Below are 22,298 nucleotides of genomic sequence, written 5' to 3' on the forward strand. Positions count from 1 at the left end.
ATGACTTTACTACATGTAGTTATTTACATAATTTGAAAAAAGAAAAGTTTTATTTAATATATCATCTGTCCTTTAATCCAATGAGTTAAACAACTATATACCAATATTGGTTATAATGAACGTTTACATTCTTGAAATATTTATATTTTATTCACAAACAATTCTGCTCAGTAATCTAAAAGTTCTGTACAAAATACCTCGGGCTCGAAATTCCTGTGTTGCATGACCTTGAACTCTGTAGTCTTGAATCGCCTCTGCTCTGGATTGACATTTTGATGTGATAAACGAAATTTAAAATGTTGCGATTGGAGAAGCTATCGCAGTTGATGATTCGGCAGAATCTCCACAAGGTAAAGGTTCACATAAATGCAGCAGAATAACGAACTGACAACTGCGCAAAGAAAGTTAAATGCACTAAATAGTCTTGTCATGACGTTTGCATAAGACCCAATACATGAAATACACATGTACAATGCAGTAAGATGTACGAACTAGCCTATTTTACATGTCCCAAAAAGCATATTAATATGTATGTTAGCCTGCAATCTGAGATGTAAATAACCATTCTTTTGGATTTATAAACATAATACAATAATATTGTAAAGGATCGATGCTAATAATCATATTGTTAAACACATGTTCATAGAAAATGCTTTATTGTGCAATGTGTTTGACAGAAAGAGAATTCACTTTTTGTGATTAGTCAGAGAATTATTGTTGACATTTACAGGGAATTGCACCTCTCTACTGTCGTTGTGCCCACACCAAAGAACCTCTGCACCCAGAATGGAAAGCAGCAGCATCAAAAGAACTAAAGGGGAAAAAAGACATAGATTCACTGATCTGGAAAACACCCGAGGTTTGTCTATAGTTATACTGCACAGGCATCTCTCACAGGTACTTGTGGACAGGACTGTGCCAAGTATATCTGTGGCACTGTGTCTTATGTCAATGATTGTGGTAGTAGGTTACTGGTTAAGAGATAGGTGATGCCCCTCAGCTGGATGTGTATCCACTCACCAGATTTATAATCATATATAGTATGCATATGCGTGCCTACCAGTAATTCAAGACAGTAAAAAAGAACATATCACTGATATGCGAGGGGTGATCAAAAAGTTCGCGAACTATCTCTATATTTACAAAACCACAATTCAGATCAGAATGAAATTTGGCACTGCACATATAGTCATACATGTGTTCTATAAATAGCAGATGTTATGTAATGTTTTGTTCCATGTTTGTGACGTCACAATGTGAAAATGACGTCAATAGGTAGGTTACTTGTGACAAAAAATTATTGACTCGGTCGTATTCGAGCAACACACGGCTGTAAAGTTTTATGTGTACCTTTGAAATTCCTTTGTAGTACATGTAGCACATAATAATTTGTACAAAGTTTAAAAAGACAAAAGACTTGTCAGGAGTTCAATCATTAATTGGATTTATTGTTTAAGTGAAGGAAGGGAGAAGGTTAAAAATGACGTTTGTTCTGTTGCCCAATGAAAGTATGCCGGGGAAGAGATGTGTCCTTAGTGAGCAATTTGTTATGAAAGACCGCCAAGTTACAGGTAGAAAAATAGTTGGATATCTTAACAATAATATAATTATTAAATCTCTAAAATATCGTTTACTTTAGACTTTAAACATATCAGACTTTAGACTTTAAACATATCAGATATGATAAAAAGAAGGCACCCATACTCTATCCACACTGGATAAACGACTCACCCAAGACAGTGGATTCGGGTTGTGATGGCCACCATGCTCATTTTGGGAAAGGATATCCTTATCCATCCATCCTATTGCTGAGATTTGGCCATTTCTGACAAATGGACTGTTCTTGTTATAAAAAATAACTTGCATGGTAAGAAATATAAGACTCTGAAAAATCTTTTAGCTTCTGTGAACGGAACGCTTCGGAGCATGTCACGTGACAGCCTGTATCACGATTCGCGCATGGGCAGAACGGTTGCAGATGTGCATTTAAATTGGAGAGGACTACTTTAAAAATTGATAAACACAGAAACCTAATTTCATTTCTTTTATGGAAGTAATTCAATTACTTTGCGAACTTTTTGATCACCCCTCGTATATGCCCCTGAAAATATAACTTTATTTAATTATACCCAAACTTCCCTATGGAGGCTTTGAAGTAAGTCTTCTTTTTAGTATTATTTGGTATTTTATCTGATACTTTATTAGAATTAATATAAAACATGGAAAAGGATAAATGGGTACTGTCATCAGTTTTATTGGTTCAAGAGTATTTAGTCTAGTAGCAAATTTGTCTTTTACATTTGTTAATGTATGATTCTGCTGAAAAGATACTTTTTTCCACAGTGACATAACTAAACAGAATCGCAATTTCTGTTCAATCTGTAGATAGAAAATTATGCTAATTTCTTAGATTGTTGCCACTTTCTGTCTAAAATGTACTTTAAATATGCTGGGTCAAATTTCCACAGAAAATTTGTAAATTAATACCATACAGAAAAAAAGTTCTGTAAAATGTATTGTAAAGTCATTTTATTCTTCTTTCTACAGGGGATTGAAATAAAACCTGTTTATACAAAAGCTGACGTCAAAGATGTACAAGATGAGGTACCAGGACAATTTCCCTACACAAGAGGTCCCTACTCCACAATGTACACAAATAGACCATGGACAATCAGACAGGTAAGGGAAAGAGAGAGGGAGAGGCCCCTACTCCACAATGTACACAAATAGACCATGGACAATTAGACAGGTAAGAGAGAGAGAGAGAAAGGCCCCTACTCCACAATGTACACAAATAGACCATGGACAATCAGACAGGTAAGAAAGAGAGAGGTCCCACTCCACAATGTACACAAATAGACCATGGACAATTAGACAGGTAAGAAAGAGAGAGGTCCCTACTCCACAATGTACACAAATAGACCATGGACAATTAGACACGTAAGAGAGAGAGAGGTCCCTACTCTACAATGTACACAAATAGACCATGGACAATCAGACAGGTAAGAAAGAGAGAGGTCCCTACTCCACAATGTACACAAATAGACCATGGACAATCAGACAAGTAAGAGAGAGAGAGAGGTCCCTACTCCACAATGTACACAAATAGACCATGGACAATTAGACAAGTAAGAGAGAGAGAGAGAGGTCCCTACTCCACAATGTACACAAATAGACCATGGACAATTAGACAGGTAAGAAAGAGAGAGGTCCCTACTCCACAATGTACACAAATAGACCATGGACAATTAGACACATAAGAGAGAGAGAGGTCCCTACTCTACAATGTACACAAATAGACCATGGACAATCAGACAGGTAAGAAAGAGAGAGGTTCCTACTCCACAATGTACACAAATAGACCATGGACAATCAGACAAGTAAGAGAGAGAGAGAGGTCCCTACTCCACAATGTACACAAATACACCATGAACAATTAGACAGATAAGAGAGAGAGGTCCCTACTCCACATTGTACACAAATAGACCATGGACAATCAGACAAGTAAGAGTGAGAGAGAGAGAGGTCCCTACTCCACAATGTACACAAATAGACCATGGACAATTAGACAGGAAAGAGAGAGAGAGAGAGGCCCCTACTCCACAATGTACACAAATAGACCATGGACAATCAGACAGGTAAGAGAGAGAGAGAGAGAGAGAGGTCCCTCTCCACAATGTACACAAATAGACCATGGACAATCAGACAGGTAAGAGAGAGAGAGAGGCCCCTACTCCACAATGTACACAAATAGACCATGGACAATCAGACAGGTAGAAATAGAGAGAGAGAAGGGGAAGGGGAGAATTAAATGTAATTTAGTATAAATAGTTTCCATATCACACATGCTAAAAAGGGATACATGTACTTTTTTCTAGTAATATTTACTTAAGTGTGAGAAGTTTTTGCAGCATTTTGGACTGACTGGCCAACTCATGAGAAAACTTGTCTTTCACACACTGTGTTACAATGTGTGATGTTCGTAAAGCAATTAATTAAGAAGTCTGAATAATCATCATGAATTTCACTCGGCTACATGACAAATATATTCCTTCAACAGTTTAATGAGTTTGTTAAGTTAAATGATTTCACATGTAATATTTGATTGACAGATAAAATATTCTCTAATTTCAACACTGATTTTTTCAGTATTCAGGGTTTAGTACAGTAGAAGAGAGCAATAAATTCTACAGAGACAATATAGCTGCTGGCCAGCAGGGACTCAGTGTAGCCTTTGACCTTCCAACACACCGGGGGTAAGACTTCATACTCTTGGATTCAAAGTGATCACTGACCTATCAACATCTAAACATTTAGACTGTTTATGCAAAGCAGCCAATTTAGAATCAGTTTTTTTAAGCTAAGAGTCCAGTGCCATCAAGTGAGTTTTTCTGGTCAGAAATTGTTTTTGCCCTGTTTTCATTCATAATATACAGGTTTTCCAAGAATTGCTTTATAAATGTATTTCTGAATTATATAATTTTCCAAAATTGTCATCAAAATCTGTATACTAGGTTGACTCTTTTCTTTGCACCGAAAATTAACACAGGATAAAACTCTGCCATTCAGTAAACTGAAAGGTGACTGAAAGTCTACTGAAAGGTGACTGAATGGCAGAGCTCTGTGACCTTTCAGTGACCTTTCCAAACCATTCAGTCACCGTTCAGTTGACTAAATGGTGTAGGTTCATCCTGTGTAAAGGTGTACTTAAGACTACATGTTGCATACTTTGAGACTTAACAACATATCTTCAAATTTAAATCACTATTACTTATTTGTAGCTATGACTCGGATAACGAGCGTGTCGTCGGAGATGTTGGAATGGCGGGGGTTGCTATTGACTCCATGGAGGACATGAAACTCTTGTTTGACGGAATCCCACTGAAGAAAATCTCCACCTCGATGACAATGAACGGAGCTGTACTTCCTGTGATGGCTATGTTTATAGTCGCAGCAGAGGAACAGGTTGGTACAGTGGGATTTTTCAGTTGATACAAGTCATGTAGTAAATATGAAAGGGTATTTGAACTTTGAATCCTTTTACTAATTAGTCGATTGAAATTTTCATATTGAAACTGTTAAAAAGGGAGTTCTGTTGAATTATCAAACTGAGAATTGAGAGTTGCTGGATGTCCAACTCTGCCTAATTCTCTTGTTTTCTGTTTTGAATCTGAATGGTGATTTATGTAATAAAGGTGCAAACTTTTAAAAAACTGGAGCCAGATGATCAGATGCTACAGTATGTTTTTCAATCTTACAGTTAGTAAATTCATTAACTGATTTTTATCCTATAGGGAGCCAAACAGGAAGAGCTGGCTGGTACAATACAGAATGACATCCTTAAAGAGTTCATGGTCAGGAACACATACATTTTCCCCCCAGAGCCCTCCATGAAGATCATTGGGGACATTTTTGAGTACACCTCCAAGGTATTGAAAGTTTTAGTCCAAAACATGTCAATTAATTTCATAAGGTAGCATTCTGTTGGGCTGTAAGTTTACTTTTCACTGATTAAGAATAATATACATGTATTTACTATTAGACATTTAAATAAGGTATTGTAAATAAAGTAAAAAAAGCTGTGTTTCAGTCGTGTCATCTCTTACAATTAGCTTGTCTTATTTACATGAATATTTACATGTATGTCCCACTTATTTGATGTTGTAATCAACGTTAATTGCAGCACATGCCAAAATTCAACTCCATATCGATCTCAGGGTATCACATGCAGGAGGCCGGGGCTGATGCAGTACTAGAAATGGCATTCACACTGGCGGATGGTCTACAATACATCAGGACAGGTGTGATATACATGTACATTATTATACAGTCAAACTTCGTTATCTTGAACTCTATGGGATGGAGAAAAAACTTTGAGATATCCGAGGTGCGAAATATCAAGGGTAAAATACTTAAGAAATACATGTTTAGGATGTCACTTCAACATAACCATGGTATCATGGTATTCGAGATATCCGCATTCAGGATACCAAAGTTCAATTGTACTTTCATTTTAAATACTAAGATTTGATTGGTTTAGATGCATTTAACAATTTGTTATGTTACCGTCAGCATTAGCAACACACTTGACAACTGGTACAGGGCTCGACGTTAACGCTTGTCCGCTTGTCCAGTACCAGTGAAAAAAAATACGGACAAGTTAATATTGCTGGGCACTTGTCCGATTGGACAAGTGCATTTTTATGTAAAGAAGTCTCTAAATATTTAAAAGAACGACTGTTGAAAGTTTACCGGTATTTTAAGACGGAAACAGTACATAAAAACCGAACTTCGATCCCGATATAGATCGCTATGTAATTGAGTACACTCGATCGGGATTGAAGTTCACTAATTGCATACTACTGCAAAGGCATGAAACTGACGAAATTTGGATTCTGTTTTATGTTGACAGCATTTATGTTGTCAGGACAGAAAGTCTAGATAATTTTTGTATTATGTGTTTGTTGTATTTATAAATAAATCATGCACATGTAATGGACTTCATTTTTAGTTTTTCAGTTAACAGTATTAAATCTTTATTGAAAATTTTTCGGACAAGTGAAGTTGAAGTTCGGACAAGTAAATTCCTTGGTCACTTGTCCAAATGGACAAGTAGGAAATAAAGTTAATGTTGAGTCCTGTGGTAACACAACAATAATGTCACAAGCATGTAAACTATGGGCATACAGTTCGCCATAGAATTCTCAAAGTAGAAAGAAGCCAAATAAACTTGACATCAACCAAAACTTGCGTCCGATGTAGCTTGATTGAAAACAACAAATGACAGACAAAAAATGCTTACAAGTACAGAAATAAGGAAACTTCAGATGATAAAGGACTCTCTGAGTATTAAACAAACAATGAAGGGGGGTCAGTAAATCTTTTCTGAAGCTTTCTTATTGAGAAAAACAAGCAGGGAGTTTAAAAGCTTTCTAAACGTGTACTTAATGACTATAACTTGTTCCTCTTAAGGTTGACAAAGCAGAAATCAAGAGGATGTAAGAGAGCTAGTTGATTGTTATAAAGGTTTTTGTTCACAGTTTTGTGTTAAATCAGGAAGATCTTATTCAAATTGAAAGCCTGCTACAATACCCTGCTGATAACAACTTTATTTTCTTCCTATGAAATATTGACATTTTCTCAGAATATTTACATGTAGTTGACTGTTATATTTTTGTCTGTGGTAGTTCTGTAATAGACAGCACGTTTTTATTTCACAGGTTTGGAGAGGGGGCTAGATGTGGACAAGTTTGCCCCTCGACTTTCCTTCTTCTGGGGAATAGGAATGAACTTCTACATGGTAGGGGGCAAAATTGTTTGCAAGTGTGAAAAGGCAAAAATAACACAAGGTGAAAATAACCCTGTATACAGTATTTGGCTGTGACTTCCTTTTCATTAGTAATACAAAAAATCTCCTTCTGTATTGTTTCAAAAATAAATTTAATAAATGTGTAGCCTACTTCTACTATATTGAAATTTATTAAAGGTTGTCTCCTACATGTATTTCACATGCTTCAGTTTTAAGTGCTAATTTCATGCAGATCTTAAAAAGAAATGAAGTTTCCTTAAGATTTTGAGGCTTGTTAAATGATCTTCTGACTTTCAAACCTTCATGCTAAACATCAAATAAATGTTGTACATTCTAATCTACTGATTAAATCATTTCAGGAAATTGCTAAGATGAGAGCTGCTAGAAGACTGTGGGCAACACTGGTGAAGGAAAAGTTTGGTCCCAAGAATCCTAAATCTCTTTTACTTCGGGCTCATAGTCAAACCTCAGGCTGGTCACTGACAGAACAAGTAATGTAGCATTGATATTCATGATAGTTAATTGGTCATTGACAGAACAAGTAGTGTAGCATTGATATTCGTGATACATGTAGTTAAAGAGGACCCCCTGAGATGAAGTCTCATTAATTTTTGTGGGGATCGAATGTTGTAGTTTGGGAAAAATATACTTTTGTTGATATGCAACTTTTTTGAGAACTGCCTTTGTCTATTCTATTTTTAGAATTATTTTTATCATCTATTTTCATGGTCTGAATCACCATAAAAACAACAAAAATTGCTATTACAGTAGTTTATGGGCAACATATTATTTAGCTTTTATACATGTAGATGTTGGTTTGAGGTGTTTCCCATTATAAAATTTATGTAATTTACTGAATATCAACTTAACCAAGTTACAGTAAAACACAGGTACATCGAACAGGCTTTTGATGATTTTATGCTTACAGTAAAGTGACGCTTCGCTAGAAGCATATTTTACTAATACATTTCATTTATGACTACTCCCCTTACTCCACCATTCAAAAAGTCATATTGTTATCTGTTAAAGTGCTTGCCGTTAACACTTCAGTATGACTAATTCATCATGCACTGCTGTTTTCCCAACAGGATGCCTACAACAATATTGTACGTACTGTGATCGAGGCTATGGGGGCAGTATTCGGGGGGACCCAGTCTCTACACACAAACTCCTTTGATGAGGCGCTGGGTCTACCGACTCCATTTAGTGCCAGAATTGCCAGGAACACACAGATTATATTACAGGAAGAGTCGGGCATACCCAAGGTACATGTTTATACTTGTATGTGGTATTTCAAACAATCTCAATATACAGGTAGATGTACAGTGCAAATGTATATATTATTTCTCAGATGTTCAAAATCTCAACTGCAATGTCAGATATTTTTTTAGAAATTAAAGAAAAAATTTTATTATGGTGATTATTAGGGTTTTTTAAAAATAGTATTTTTATTGACATTTGCTAGTTTCCATTCACTTTTTAGACACAACAAGAGTATACATATGTAGTATGGAAAGGAGGAATGAGTTAATATACATTGAAAATTCATAAATATATATATAATGAAGACATATGGCTGGACCGGGAATCGAACCCGGGACCCCTGCATTACTAGTCAGGTGCTCTAACCACTGAGCTATCCAGGCCGATGTCCTCAGTCCAGCCTAAATTCCTACATTCCTCCCTCCTTAAATAGTCTTCACCCTCGAAGACACAACACAGGTTCACCTTGCCAGGACTTCACATTAATTACAGTCATGTATATTTATTATATTGCCTGAACAAGGTAGGCCACTGCACCATCTGTAGTATGGAAAGGAGGAATGAGTTAATATACATTGAAAATTCATAAATATATATATAATGAAAAACATATGGCTGGACCGGGAATCGAACCCAGGACCCCTGCATTACTAGTCAGGTGCTCTAACCACTGAGCTATCAAGGCCGATGTCCTCAGTCCAGCCTAAATTCCTACACATGTATTGTATATAACAGTAACTACATGTAACTTACATGTCAATTTGATATGTTAATTCAGGTGGCAGATCCTTGGGGTGGATCCTATATGATGGAGAGTCTGACTAACGATATTTACGATGAAGCGCTGAAACTCATCAACGAGGTCTGTGTGTTTAAGAAATATCTATTTTATGATACTCTATGTATTTAAAAAATGACATTATATAAGTGTATATTTTTTGTTCAGAATAATTTAAATGAATGCAGAATGTTGTGATAGTGAATACATCATCTTCCTAGCGTCATGAGCATTGTAAATGTTTGTAGATAGAGGAGATGGGAGGAATGGCTAAGGCAGTGGCCTCGGGGATGCCTAAGTTACGGATTGAGGAGTGTGCGGCCAAACGGCAGGCCAGGATTGACAGTGGTGCAGGTAAAAACATCCCAAATAAAGTATATCTGTTTGTGAAATCTTATGTCAGAACAGTGGTTTATTTCTTTTACAGGAATGGTCATTTCACATGAATTCTTCTCTCCCTCCCCTCAAACACAGACATGTACACACCCCTCTTTCTCCCCCTCTCTCAGAAATCATTTTTAAAAATTGCCAGTCATGTTGTTATGAACTTTTTATGTCAGACTATTTAAATCATTAATTTTACAATTATTCTTAAACTTAAAGGACTTATCGCATGATCTTTCAAAAATCGTAATTTTATGAAAAATATTATCTATAACCTTATTTATTAAAATACTGAATACAATAAACGTTGTTGAAAGCATATTTTAAGAGATATGGAGAGTTGAAATTCAAATATGGCAATATGCATATTTCAGTCGGATTTCGGCGAAATACTACTCTGACGTCATAGGCGACATTCGGTGATAGAGAGATGAGAATATGCACACTATTTACGGAGTTATCAATGACAAATGCAGCTTAATTACGAAAAATGCTGAAAAAATTAATTCCTTATATGCTTTTTAATTACTATAGAACATTAATTAGTTCTAAGGTATAAGGCTTTTAAGATATTTTCGTTTTTTATTCAAAACATTTAGAACCTGTAGCTCTAATTACGGCAATGTTTCGTGATCGGGAAATTACTTTTCAAGATCGCCATCCTTTAAAAAACATATGAAGACTTGCATAAATTAATGTTATATACAAAACGAAGAATACCAAAGTTATATAATGTTTAATTTGTGAATCAAATAAGTTAAGACATGTGATAAGATGACAAGTCAAATTGCATTGTTATGGCGAGTTTCTTCGTCTTCGCTGCGTCTCCCTCGCTATCGTCGCTGCTATTTTTACAAAGTTAACAGATTTTTCAGATTTTTTCTTGCTGACAATTCTAAAATATAAGGTTGAATATTCAATTTATATCGATAAAATATGTGATTTGGTCGTCCACAACGCAGAAAATTCAGGTTGTATCGCGTATATTTTAGTAAGATTAATGAAGAGCTGATCAGCCATTGTCGCCTTTGACGTCACAGGGTCACGTGATCGCTATCTAATTAACTTAGATTTTTAATTCAGGGGTTTTCATTTGAATCAATAATTGGTTAATTACCGCGATTTATCCACAGTAAAACACAAAATTTATAAATTGTGGTCATAAGGAACGTAATACGCTTTTAATTTCAAATAATTTAGAAACATGCGATAAGTCCTTTAAGGGCAGATAATTAAATGAAAATGTTTTTGAAGACTAAAGTTTACTAATCATATATAATTTCTTTAACTGCTACTACGTCATGTAAGTGTACTAGTTGACATGTAACTATCTAGTTGTTGACTCTCTTTGTTAGTGAATGATATAACATAATTATTAGATATAATTATGATGTTTATGTGAAACTTTCATTTTAAAACAGAGGTAATTGTTGGAGTGAACAAGTACAGACCTAAAGAGGAACATCAGGTGGACGTTCTGTGTATTGACAATAAACACGTACGGGAGAGTCAGATTCAGCGACTGAACAAGACGCGGGAAAACAGAGACCAGAAAAAGGTACATGAAAATACTGGCAAATGTAATATTTATTGGCAAGAAAACAGGTTTTTCCTATTTGTACAAAATTTCTGAATCAAAATATATTTGAAGTTGGTATGGACTCACCTCCCCTAGGAAAAAATTCCAACGTTGATACCTTCAAATTAGAAAGGTCAATGTCTACTTGGAGACCAAAAAAAAAAAATTTTTTTTTAAATTCAGGAATATAGTATTACATGTATGTATATAAAACAATGATTTGAGACTACAAATATTAACATTAGAATATGTAAGATCTAGAAATGTAAAAGATGATGTCCTGTAATTTCAATATTTAATTACATATACAGTTAAACATACATGTACTATGTGAAAAAAGATGATTGGAGACTTACTGACACAATAGAATATAGAAAATCTAGGGACTTACAAATATGTGCTCTAATATTTCAGGATTATCACTTGTATCAAATGTTTAAAAATGGAGACTTGAAACTTTTGAAAAGATGTTACCCTATTTTTTCTTTTAGGCTCAGGAAGCATTAGAAGCCATCACTGAGGCATGTTCCAGTAAGAATGGAAACCTTCTTAAGCTGTCCATAGATGCTGCCAGGGCACGATGTACAGTGGGCGAAATCACACAGGCCATGGAAAAGGTAAAGATCACTCCCCCACCACAGGGGAGGGGAGTATCTCTATCTATGAAATCACACAGGCCATGGAAAAGGTATAAATCACTCCACCACCACAGGGGAGGGGAGTATCTCTATCTATGAAATCACACAGGCCATGGAAAAGTTATAGATCACTCCACCACCACAGGGGAGGGGAGTATCTCTATCTATGAAATCACACAGGCCATGGAAAAGGTATAGATCACTCCACCACCACAGGGGAGGGGAGTATCTCTATCTATGAAATCACACAGGCCATGGAAAAGGTATAGATCACTCCACCACCACAGGGGAGGGGAGTATCTCTTTCAATGACAGATACGTGTTCATAAGCATTGACCAGCTGTTGAGATGGGTGAAATGTTTTACATGTATATAAGCATGGGCTTGTGGGTGAGTCAGGGGAAAGAGTATCGATGTAGGGAATGACTTGTTGATAAATTGGGAAAAGAGCATGTCTCTTTGTCTCTGTAGGCTTTAATGGTTTGTTGCTAAGTTATGTGGGAAGCATGTTTTTATAGGCATTGACTTGTTGCGCAGCTCCAACGTGACATAGGTTTGTCAGATCCTTAAATATAGCTCCAGGATTGCACTGCTGGAAGAATGAGGCTGCATTAACATGTACATAAAATGGTTTTGTCAAGAGCACTGAAGGGATATTTTACATTTTCATGTAGGGTTGTACAGTCGATAATTAACAAAATTGGCAGTATACTACAGTTTCTTTAAATTTTATTACTATTGAACTTGCTTACTTGTAGTTAAGAGTATTATGTAGTGTCATGTATCTTGATATGATGTGATTTATAGGTATATGGCAGACATGTGACAAGTGATTTTTGTGTATTGATTTGTTGATCTATAGGTATATGGCAGACATGTGGCCAGTGATAGATTGGTCAGTGGAGCCTACAAGACAGAGTTTGGAGAAGTGGATGAAATCACTCAAGCCACACAGAGAGTTCAAGTATTGATTAAAATAAATAAACAAAAATGTTAAAAATCACATTACATGTATAGGTAAAATTATGTTTGTGAATAAATGAAATATTCATTTTTTTTTTGTTTTATGTAGAAAAATTAAGTAAAGATGAATTGTATTTATTGTACAGTATTAACATAATTTTATATTTTAAAACTTTTCTGAAACTGAGAAATAAATTATTTTTTCTTTAAAAATACTTAAAAAAGACTAACAAATCAAAAGAGCACATCAATCTAAATTTACAAACCTATCAAAATTATGTAGCTTCATTTTGGTAATTTTTCCCTTAACATTTACGTAAGTTCATCTCAGATTAACCTTTGTATTTAAATTTTTTTTTACATGCTCACCTTTTTTTTTGGCATCACAGTATATAAAATTTTAATCTTATGGGGGAAAAAACAGTTCAAATTATTTTTTAGCTTAATAAAACTGCTTCATATTTTATAGAAATTTGCGGAGACAGAAGGGCGACGTCCACGTATCCTGGTGGCCAAAGTGGGTCAAGATGGACATGATCGTGGCGGAAAGGTCATCGCCACAGGTTTCGCTGACTTGGGATTTGATGTTGATATTGGCCCATTGTTCGCTGTTAGTTAAAGCTATTTTACTATGTACATGTACCATTTCATATGTAAAGAGGCAAACTCTTTTTTCATCTGTAAAAAAGAAACTTTTGAAATTTATCCTGACCATTTGATGATGTTCTTTGAACTTCCTCATCTTGCTCATTTTCTTGCATTCATGTCTACATCTCATATTTGCTTTTTTACTAATATAAGGCATGTATACATAAGTCAAAGAGAAAACATTTCTCTAGTGGGAGGAGGGGGGGGGGGGGGGGTTCTTCTTTGGTAATTTTATATATGACTCAGGCACATAAAAATCTGATGACTGAAACAAAATGTGTAGACATATAAGTAGCAATGTTATCGGAAATGTGAATTTCTTGGTGTCTTTGGTGACAATTTTAAACAAAAACAAAAATTGATGAATACCTGTAAAGTTTTTCTTCTATCTGAATGTTCCCTCTCTAATAATGACAAATGTTTTATAAAATTCCTCTATCTCATTCCTGACATTTTACAGACTCCAAAGGAAGCAGCCCAGCAGGCAGTGGATGCTGATGTCCACGTTTTAGGGGTCAGTACTCTGGCGGCTGGACACAAAACTCTCATCCCAGAGGTCATCCAAGAACTCAAGAAAATGGGCAGACCGTAAGTGGAATAGGCCCACTGAAAGATTATTGATTAATTGTATGTTGTTTTATGTCCCATTTGAGAATTTTGCACTCATATATAGACATCACCATATACCAACGAAGGGCTTCAAATTTAGACATTTACTTGGCACTCAGGGCCTTTGAGAAGTGAGGGATATTCATCATGCCACGTGCCATGACACAGGTCCTTGGTTTTTAAGGTCTCATCTGGAAGACCCACAACTTTCACTTCAAAGTGCCGAGCGTTTGACAAAGGAACAGTTGCTAGCTATTTTTTGTAGACCTAGGTCAGTCGCAGCCAGGGTTTGAACCCATGACTTTCCGATAACAGAGCAATCCCTCTACTGACAGAGCTACCTTGCATGTTCGGTCCCCATTGAGAGAATGGGTAGATCATTACATTTACATGTAGTAGGATGAACCATTTGTAAAAACCAACAAGCTATAAGTTGGATGAGCCAGTTTTTAAAAAATGGCTAACCATATATAGAATAGGATGCTTAAAAGTGGACAAATTAGGGGAAATTTTGAGAACATTTAAATATTTGATGGTGTCTGAGTAGAGTTTGAGAACTGCTGAAAAAAAATCAAAGGGATGAGTAAAATTGTGAACAGATACTTGTAGAGTAAGAATTGAAATTTAATTTAAATAATTTGTATACTAAAGGGAAAAAAATTTGCTACATTAATTTTGCAAATTGTGAATTTGTTAATTACCATTGTAAGCTGATGACCGATTGACGAGCTACGAAACATGACCAAAAAAAAAATCTTAACAATAAGAACCACAGCATATTATATAATACAAATTGTTATGTGGTTATATATTTGGGTTGACTTTCAGTGGTTTATTTGATTTGTTACAGTGATATTCTAGTGGTAGCTGGGGGAGTTATTCCACCTCAGGACTATGAATTCCTGTATGAAGCTGGTGTCTCTGCCGTGTTTGGTCCAGGTAGGTTATCAGCTCAGGAAATATACACATTGTACTGCATATATACATTAAAACATGCTTACAACAAAGTTCCAGGGACAAACAATTTGATTTGTTGTAAGCATGATTCATCATATACATGTAACATGTTAATGTCAGTTTTACAGGGAATGAAAATCACTTCACTATAAGCATGAATTCATTATAAGCATGTTCAGTGCAAAAGTGTTTAACTGTTTAGCCATATTTACAAAGGCAACTTGCTTACCTAAATTCTGATGATTTACTGTGGTGAAATTGAATTAACATCCTCCACGAATTAATATAAAATTTAAACTAGGGTTACAAAGTGATATTTCCTATTGTAGGCATAAGAGAATGCATGAAGTAACATAAAAAATTTAAGCGATCCAAGAAAATTAGCCCCCCAAAGATTTTAATGATTCCACAGTAATTTTTTTAATGTGACATTAATTTATATCATGATCTTGCTTTTAGTGCCTACTTTGTTTATAAAGACTTTTTCTGTGGATTGCTGTTTGACTGAATTTTATAGTTTCTGTGAAACAGTAAAATAGTGATTACAGGAAGCAAAAATATTAGGGATGGCAATCGAATACAGAATTGCTAATCGGTTAACCACAGAGGTTGCGACCGATTGACCGGTTAATCGTATCAAAATGCACATTTTCATGACTTTATTTTCAAGAACCTCTTTATCATATAAACACAAGAAGACTAAAAAGACATTAGAAGTTAGAAACATTCTGTTTACCTTGATCAGGAATCTTCATGTAAATACATTTTATTTCAATCGACAAGAAAAAATTAAGAAAACCCATGAAACATGCCTGAGAAATCAGACATTATGATAGATGACACACAAGTTTTCATACTGCATTGGTACCATAATCAAAATTGAGTCGGAACTTTCACTTAATTTACCATGTTTGTGTAATAATAAAATTTGATGGATAACTGCAAAAGACAGTCGTAACAATTCACAATGCTCAATTGTGATTTGTTTAATCATATTCATTAAAGAATTACAGGACAGTCGGGAGTAATGGCATGTTGTTTAAACAGTAATTAACACTTCACAAACTGCCAATTACCCCCGCGATCTCATTCCAGCAAGCCATAATTACCACCAAATTAGCTTAAATAGATATGTGAAAATGCTAAATTATCAGTGACTTTCCTGAGGTTTCTTTTATAAAAATGAATTTTAAGAAAACTACTTTCAAATTTACATGCATTTTATTTTTTTCGACTAACCGATTACAGATTTTCTAACCAATTACCATCTTTCCGACCGAGTAATTAATTAACCAGTTACAAACTGCCATCCCTAAAAAATATACATGTATTTAAAATTTAGGGTCTTTTTTATGTAACTGTTGCATTTTATTGGTGTATGGGACTCAAATATATTAGGATTCATTAATATCAAAATTCAGCTGATGAATCTAGGTCAACTAACTGATTTTGACTCAATTTGTTTTATTTTTTTAGGTACTAGAATTCCAGATGCTGCCATCAAGGTGATAGATATGCTTGAAAAGAACAATGACAATACAGACAAAGCAAAATCTGCCACAGGCTGAGAATAGTGGAACTTTGTAATAAAGAGATGTCATAAATTGACACTAAATCATGAATTTAGCTTCTCGCTTCCTATCATGTTACAATTAACATAATCCTGATGGCAAGAACATCTCCAGAAACAGGTTTCACCCTGAATGTGTTGAAGTTTGAACCCTTAAACATATAATTATCTTTTCTTTAGAAGATGTTGAGCACATGGAATAATTGTCCCAATGTTAGAATGCTAAGACACATGGATCATGTTTGTAGAATTCATATTATTTTTGACATGCAGTGTGCCATATTCTGCATAATATGTAACCACCTTTAATTTTGATTTCAAAATAGTGTAGGATTGGAAAACTTAAAGTCATGAATTGATCTTTTTATTTGAATTAAAATGAAGGAAAAAAAAAACAGAAATGTCATTGATGTAACTTTAATATTCATTTTGTTTTAACAATTCAGTTTTTGCTGAATTTTTAATTTGGTGACTAAAATGTGATATTGCTAAATTAAAAATTTAACATATTTTACCTTTTTGACTGAAAAGTATTTCCTTTCCTAACTGGTCAGAGCTAAAGGGAAACAATGTTTTACTACAGACAATCCTAAAAAAAATCTATTTCTAGTAAAGTGAGATATTCAAGGAAAAAAATATCGGATTTATTGATCATTGCCCCAGTTGTTTAAGCTGCAGAGAGGCTTGTTAATGGATTTTTTCAATGACTCAGTTTAAAGATGTTTGCATTAATTTTCACCTTTGGAACATTCAGTGCCTACTTACTATCATTCTCTATGGTTGACAAATTTGCCCTAACTTGATAACATTTGAAAAGAAAAACTAAAATTTTTTTTTGTAATACATAAAAATTATGCTGTTTCAAAAACATATGTACAGTATTTTCAAAGGTACAATAGTCATGTATTTAGAATTAGATATGAAATGAGCTCTTAATGTATCAATACATATATTATTTATGTATACACCAGTGTATAATTATTGATGTGATTGTTGCTTTTTCAGTAAATTAAACAAAATTAAAACAATTTTATCTGTTTATTTTTTTTGTTTGTTTTTTTTTAAATGCAAGTGATGTTAATGATTTCTGAGTACACTTTTCCTAAAGATGCACTTTTTGTGTGTCACCTGCAGAGCAGCAGAGCGGCAGTTAGGGATCACTTTACCCGGCCTCTGTCTGTCTGTCTGTCTAGCTGCCTGTCTTCCATGTATCACAACCTATCATGGCCGTAGGAACCGGGGGAGGGGGGGGGGGGCACGTGCCCCCCAATAATTTTGCCGATATATAGATTGCTATAGTAAACGTAGATACTTTATTCTTGTGTGCCCCCTCAATATATATACTGTATACAGGGAGATTTTCGCCCCCGTTTTTTTTTCGCCCCTTTCGCCCTACTCACAGGTTTGCGAATTTAAAACGGGGCGAATTCAAAGAACACAGTATAATTTCTTACACAAAACTTTGACTGGGCGAATTTAAAACAAGGTAATATTGTTTGCAAGTGTGAAAGAGCGAAAATAACATGGGGCGAAAATAACCCTGTATACAGTATATATATATATATATATATATATATATATATATATATATATATATATATATATATATATATATATATATATATATATAGTAACGAAACCGATGGAATAGGGTATTAACTAATCAGTTAATCGTGGGCCGCTGTTGGTTACTAACTAGTCAAGGTTGAAATGGTTGTCCACAAAGTTTATATACAATCGGAATAATGACCAATTTTTGGTCCACTGAATAATTGACGAAATGACCAACTTTAGTTCACTATGATATCTGCACTAGAACCGTGATGAATAACACGTTGTAAAGTTTATGATATTTATTAAGACGATCAAATGGTTCAATTATAAGCACAATGATAAACTTGGTTGGTACAACGTTATTTGATAGTGATGAACCGATCCAGGACGTTACCATTAATTTGGTAATAAACTATAAGAACTAATGCCACAAAACCAATATATGGTTAAACGTAATTAGACTTGGTAATGTTTGTACATACCACTGTCTTACTTCGAGAGATGCTGAGTCGCTCTCCACAGTCGACTGGCTTCTCCTCACAAAACAGCTGACTTATATAGACAAAAGTTGTTATGATGACGTATAAACGTCAGATACCAATAACGTCACAATGGCCAAACCCTAATCTTAATTAGCGCCCTTAACTCAGAAAAATTAATTAATAACGTTGTACCAATACAGAACTTCATGAAGAATAACACTGCATTTTTTTTTCTCATTATACAAATATAAATAAAGTGCAATTATATCATTCTTTGTTAATTTCTTTGTTAACAGTCAATTTACAAATACATAGGAAGTTTTTTGGCATCGGGCTCAGAGTTCGTTTTATTCTTACTTTTATGCGGTTAGTCCAAACGAAAATCACAACACTGTACACATATATAATGATATGGATTTAACGTAATGTAATAAGTGAGTCAATTATAATATCGTTATTAATAAATTATCCTGAACATTATGTTCATAACAATATGGTAAGTTCGTGACAATACCCCCCTCTTAAGGCGAAACGTCCTCGTTTCGGGGTAATTAGTCCACTAATTGAAGCCTTACTGAACACTGAGTCTGCGCGTCCACCTGTTGTTGGCCCTCTGTTTGAGTAGATGCATTTTTTGTAACTAAGGATGTTTGGCACCACATTGACTGAAGTCTATATACGGTTCCGTCGGGGAGGTGGGCTGTTTCCATTTTCTTGACATGATCTAATCCTAAGGGGAAGAAGGCTCCTTCTCTATTTTGTGTCTCTATAACTTTTGCTCTTATGTTTTGCAAAACTGCAGCGTTGTCATCTGTTCTATATGCTGAAGGGGCCCCTGAGAAGAAAAACCTAGGATCCAGGTGAAGGTGGTCATATGTTGATTTTTCTTTTACTGTGTCTGTCAATTTCTTGGGAGGTGCGAATCCTTCGTTAATTTGGTCTGTACTTGAAGTAAGGGTCTTCTCCATTAAAGACTCTTTTTCTGGTTGAGGTGTCAGTGGTCCCACTTCAGGTTGTTGTAATAATGATTCCGCCTCAGGTTGGGATAATAGTGGTCCCGATTCTACTGGCTGGGTCACCGTGGCTGGTGGTGACGAACTATTGTTGAGAATTGGTGATAGCAATTTGGGCATCTTGAACAGAGCCACGCATGACTTTGGTGAATGGGTTGAGAGACGCTCATCTCGTACTGGAGTCTCTCTTGATTCTTTACTTTTTTTTATGGTCTTCTTTGTGAATTTTTGGATTCTTCTTAGGTCCTTCATGGATAGGGTCATATCTACATTTAGCCTCATGAGCATATAACTGACTTTTTCTAGATCTGGACATTGCCATTACACAGCCTAAAGGAGCATATTTGCAGGGAATTGGTTGAGTATCATGCCTGTCTCTGATATGGCGGCTCAATTGACGCCAGGAGAGGTACATGCGGAAGCACGTGGTACACTTGAACATCTTGAACTGAAATAAAACGAAATTATTGTCACTGCCTTTTCATTGTTAAAATTAACTGGTTATAACATTCCAAAGAAAAGGCCACTGGATTGGTTCATCTTACAATAAGATTAGCTGCTATTTATTAACACAGTAACTAAATTGTTTTTGTTTTTGTTTTTATATGCGCATTAACAGGATGTAACATCGTCTTTTTCACAACGGAACAGTTTCATCTGGTCATGATGCACATATTTTGGTTTCTCGGCTTTAGACTTTTTCACTTTGTATATCAAATCGGACACAGCACATAACACTACATAGGGTCCATTCCAATGAACCTGAAGTTTGGGACATCTTCCTTTGGTCCTTGATTTTGATGCAATCCACACATGTTGTCCTGGGGTGTATTGAATCTGGTTTGCCTTGATGTCATATTATCGTTTCTGGTTCTCGTTCGCGAGTATCATTTTTCTCCTGGCTTTCTCGTGGATGTCTTCTAAGTTGGTTTTCATCTCGTCAACGAACTCGTGGTAGCTTTCATGACAAGTTTCCCTTGGATTGTGCCCATACACAAGGTCAACAGGTAGCTTTAACTCTCTACCAAAATTTAATTTTGCCGGACTGTATCCTGTAGTCTCATGAACTGACGATCGGTAGGCAAGCATTAGTAATGGTAAAACTTCATCCCAATTCTTTTGGTTAGGTTGTATATACTTGCTTATCATATCTTCTAGCGTTCGGTTGAATCTCTCTACTAGGCCATCACTCTTTGGATTGAATGGGGTTGTTCTTGTTTTCTCTATTTGTAACATCTTGCACAAGTCTTGAAACAATGTCGACTCAAACTGTCTGCCTTGGTCAGTGTGAACCTGGAGTGGGACTCCATACCTTGAAATAAATTCATCTATAAAAATCTTTGCAATGGTTATTGCCTCTTGGTTTTTGTATCTATCTATCTATATATATATATATATATATATATATATATATATATATATATATATATATATATATATATATATATATATATATTTTTTTTTTTTTTTTTTTTGCTTGTCAAGGAATTTTTGGTAGTAGATAGCTTTTTTTTTCTCTTTTCTTTTTTTGTTTGTCAGGAAATTTTTGATGGTGCCCCCTCAACTGTCAACTGAAAAAATATATGGCTGTGCCCCCCCCCCCCCCAACTGAAATTGCTTTCTATGGGCCTGCCTATGTCTCAAAAACTGTAAGAATTACATGTATGGATTTGATATTTTGCACATATATTGCTTTGCACTACGGATTTTGTAAAATACCCTGATTACTGCCCTCGTGACCCTTGGCCTTTGATCTACTTTTCAAAATAGTTTATAGTGCCGATATACAGCATATTTTTGACATTTTTAAAGAGGTAAGTTTATGCTATTTAGCATATGCACTGTTTGTCATGAGGGTGAATTAAAAAAAAATGACCAAAAGCATATTTATCAACCCACACCAAAAATTCAGGCAATAAATGTCTCGGCATATGTCGTTAGATAGTGTCTAAATACCTACCAAATATCTCGTTGATATATCAATTAAAAATACCTGCCAAATATCTCGTTGATATCTCAATTAACAAATAATTATGCCCAAAAATAATGCAAAAATTGTCAGGAGTGCAACACATTTTTGTGACATTTTGAAATTTCATTATTTTTTTTGAGATCTGTGAAATAAATAATAATGCTTTATGTTGAAAATAAAGACTTTCCTGATAATATTCAAAGTATTGAGCTTTAAATGTGGATTGTAGTAACTTTCGTTTAATCAAGTTGTGGTCATGGCTGATGTTTAAAAAAATGTTATACCATGTCAGGAATGCAACAGAAAAAATGTAGTGTTACCAAAAAACATCAACTGTAAAATTCTGAAAAAAAAATTAAGACAAAAAAAAAAAAGAAAAGAAAAAAAAAAGAATTTTCGAAGTGTAAAAACAATAATTGATATACATTTCAAAACTTAAAAATTTTATATAAATCACAAGCAGCATTAATGAGAGTCAAGTATATGTGCATACCCAATAATGTCAGGAGTGCAATATTTGATGTTTTGCTCCCAAGCAATTTTTGGAAAATAAAGACACATAAAAAAAACAACAACATT

At 34.9% G+C, this 22,298-nt stretch overlaps 1 protein-coding gene and 1 non-coding gene across 4 annotated transcripts; one reads left to right on the top strand and one right to left on the bottom strand.

The window, feature by feature from the left end:
* Positions 1 to 225: 225 nt before the first annotated feature.
* On the top strand, positions 226 to 17,119 carry LOC133202198 (methylmalonyl-CoA mutase, mitochondrial-like). Of its 3 annotated transcripts, none has more exons than XM_061337975.1 (20): positions 226 to 350; positions 731 to 859; positions 2,548 to 2,632; positions 2,771 to 2,817; positions 4,150 to 4,256; positions 4,782 to 4,965; positions 5,295 to 5,429; positions 5,684 to 5,801; positions 7,221 to 7,300; positions 7,669 to 7,800; positions 8,398 to 8,574; positions 9,351 to 9,434; positions 9,599 to 9,704; positions 11,156 to 11,292; positions 11,805 to 11,930; positions 12,814 to 12,915; positions 13,384 to 13,524; positions 14,023 to 14,150; positions 15,022 to 15,110; positions 16,605 to 17,119. In XM_061337975.1, the coding sequence occupies exons 1-20, from the start codon at positions 297 to 299 to the stop codon at positions 16,694 to 16,696; spliced, it is 2,253 nt and encodes a 750-aa protein (XP_061193959.1). In that variant the 5' UTR covers positions 226 to 296; the 3' UTR covers positions 16,697 to 17,119. The 3 variants fall into 3 exon arrangements, with proteins under 3 accessions (XP_061193959.1, XP_061193958.1, XP_061193957.1); XM_061337974.1 differs by lacking the exon at positions 2,771 to 2,817 and adding an exon at positions 3,592 to 3,638; XM_061337973.1 differs by lacking the exon at positions 2,771 to 2,817 and having other exon boundaries at positions 2,548 to 2,679; positions 16,605 to 17,117.
* Positions 8,883 to 8,956, bottom strand: Trnat-agu (transfer RNA threonine (anticodon AGU)). Its single transcript has one exon. It is a non-coding gene; the product is annotated as a tRNA-Thr (tRNA).
* Positions 17,120 to 22,298: the final 5,179 nt, after the last annotated feature.

This window comes from Saccostrea echinata, unplaced genomic scaffold, assembly GCF_033153115.1.
Source record: "Saccostrea echinata isolate AGI-Se365-2 ecotype Australia unplaced genomic scaffold, CSIRO_AGI_Sech_v1 ptg000046l, whole genome shotgun sequence".
Lineage (NCBI taxonomy): Eukaryota > Metazoa > Mollusca > Bivalvia > Ostreida > Ostreidae > Saccostrea > Saccostrea echinata.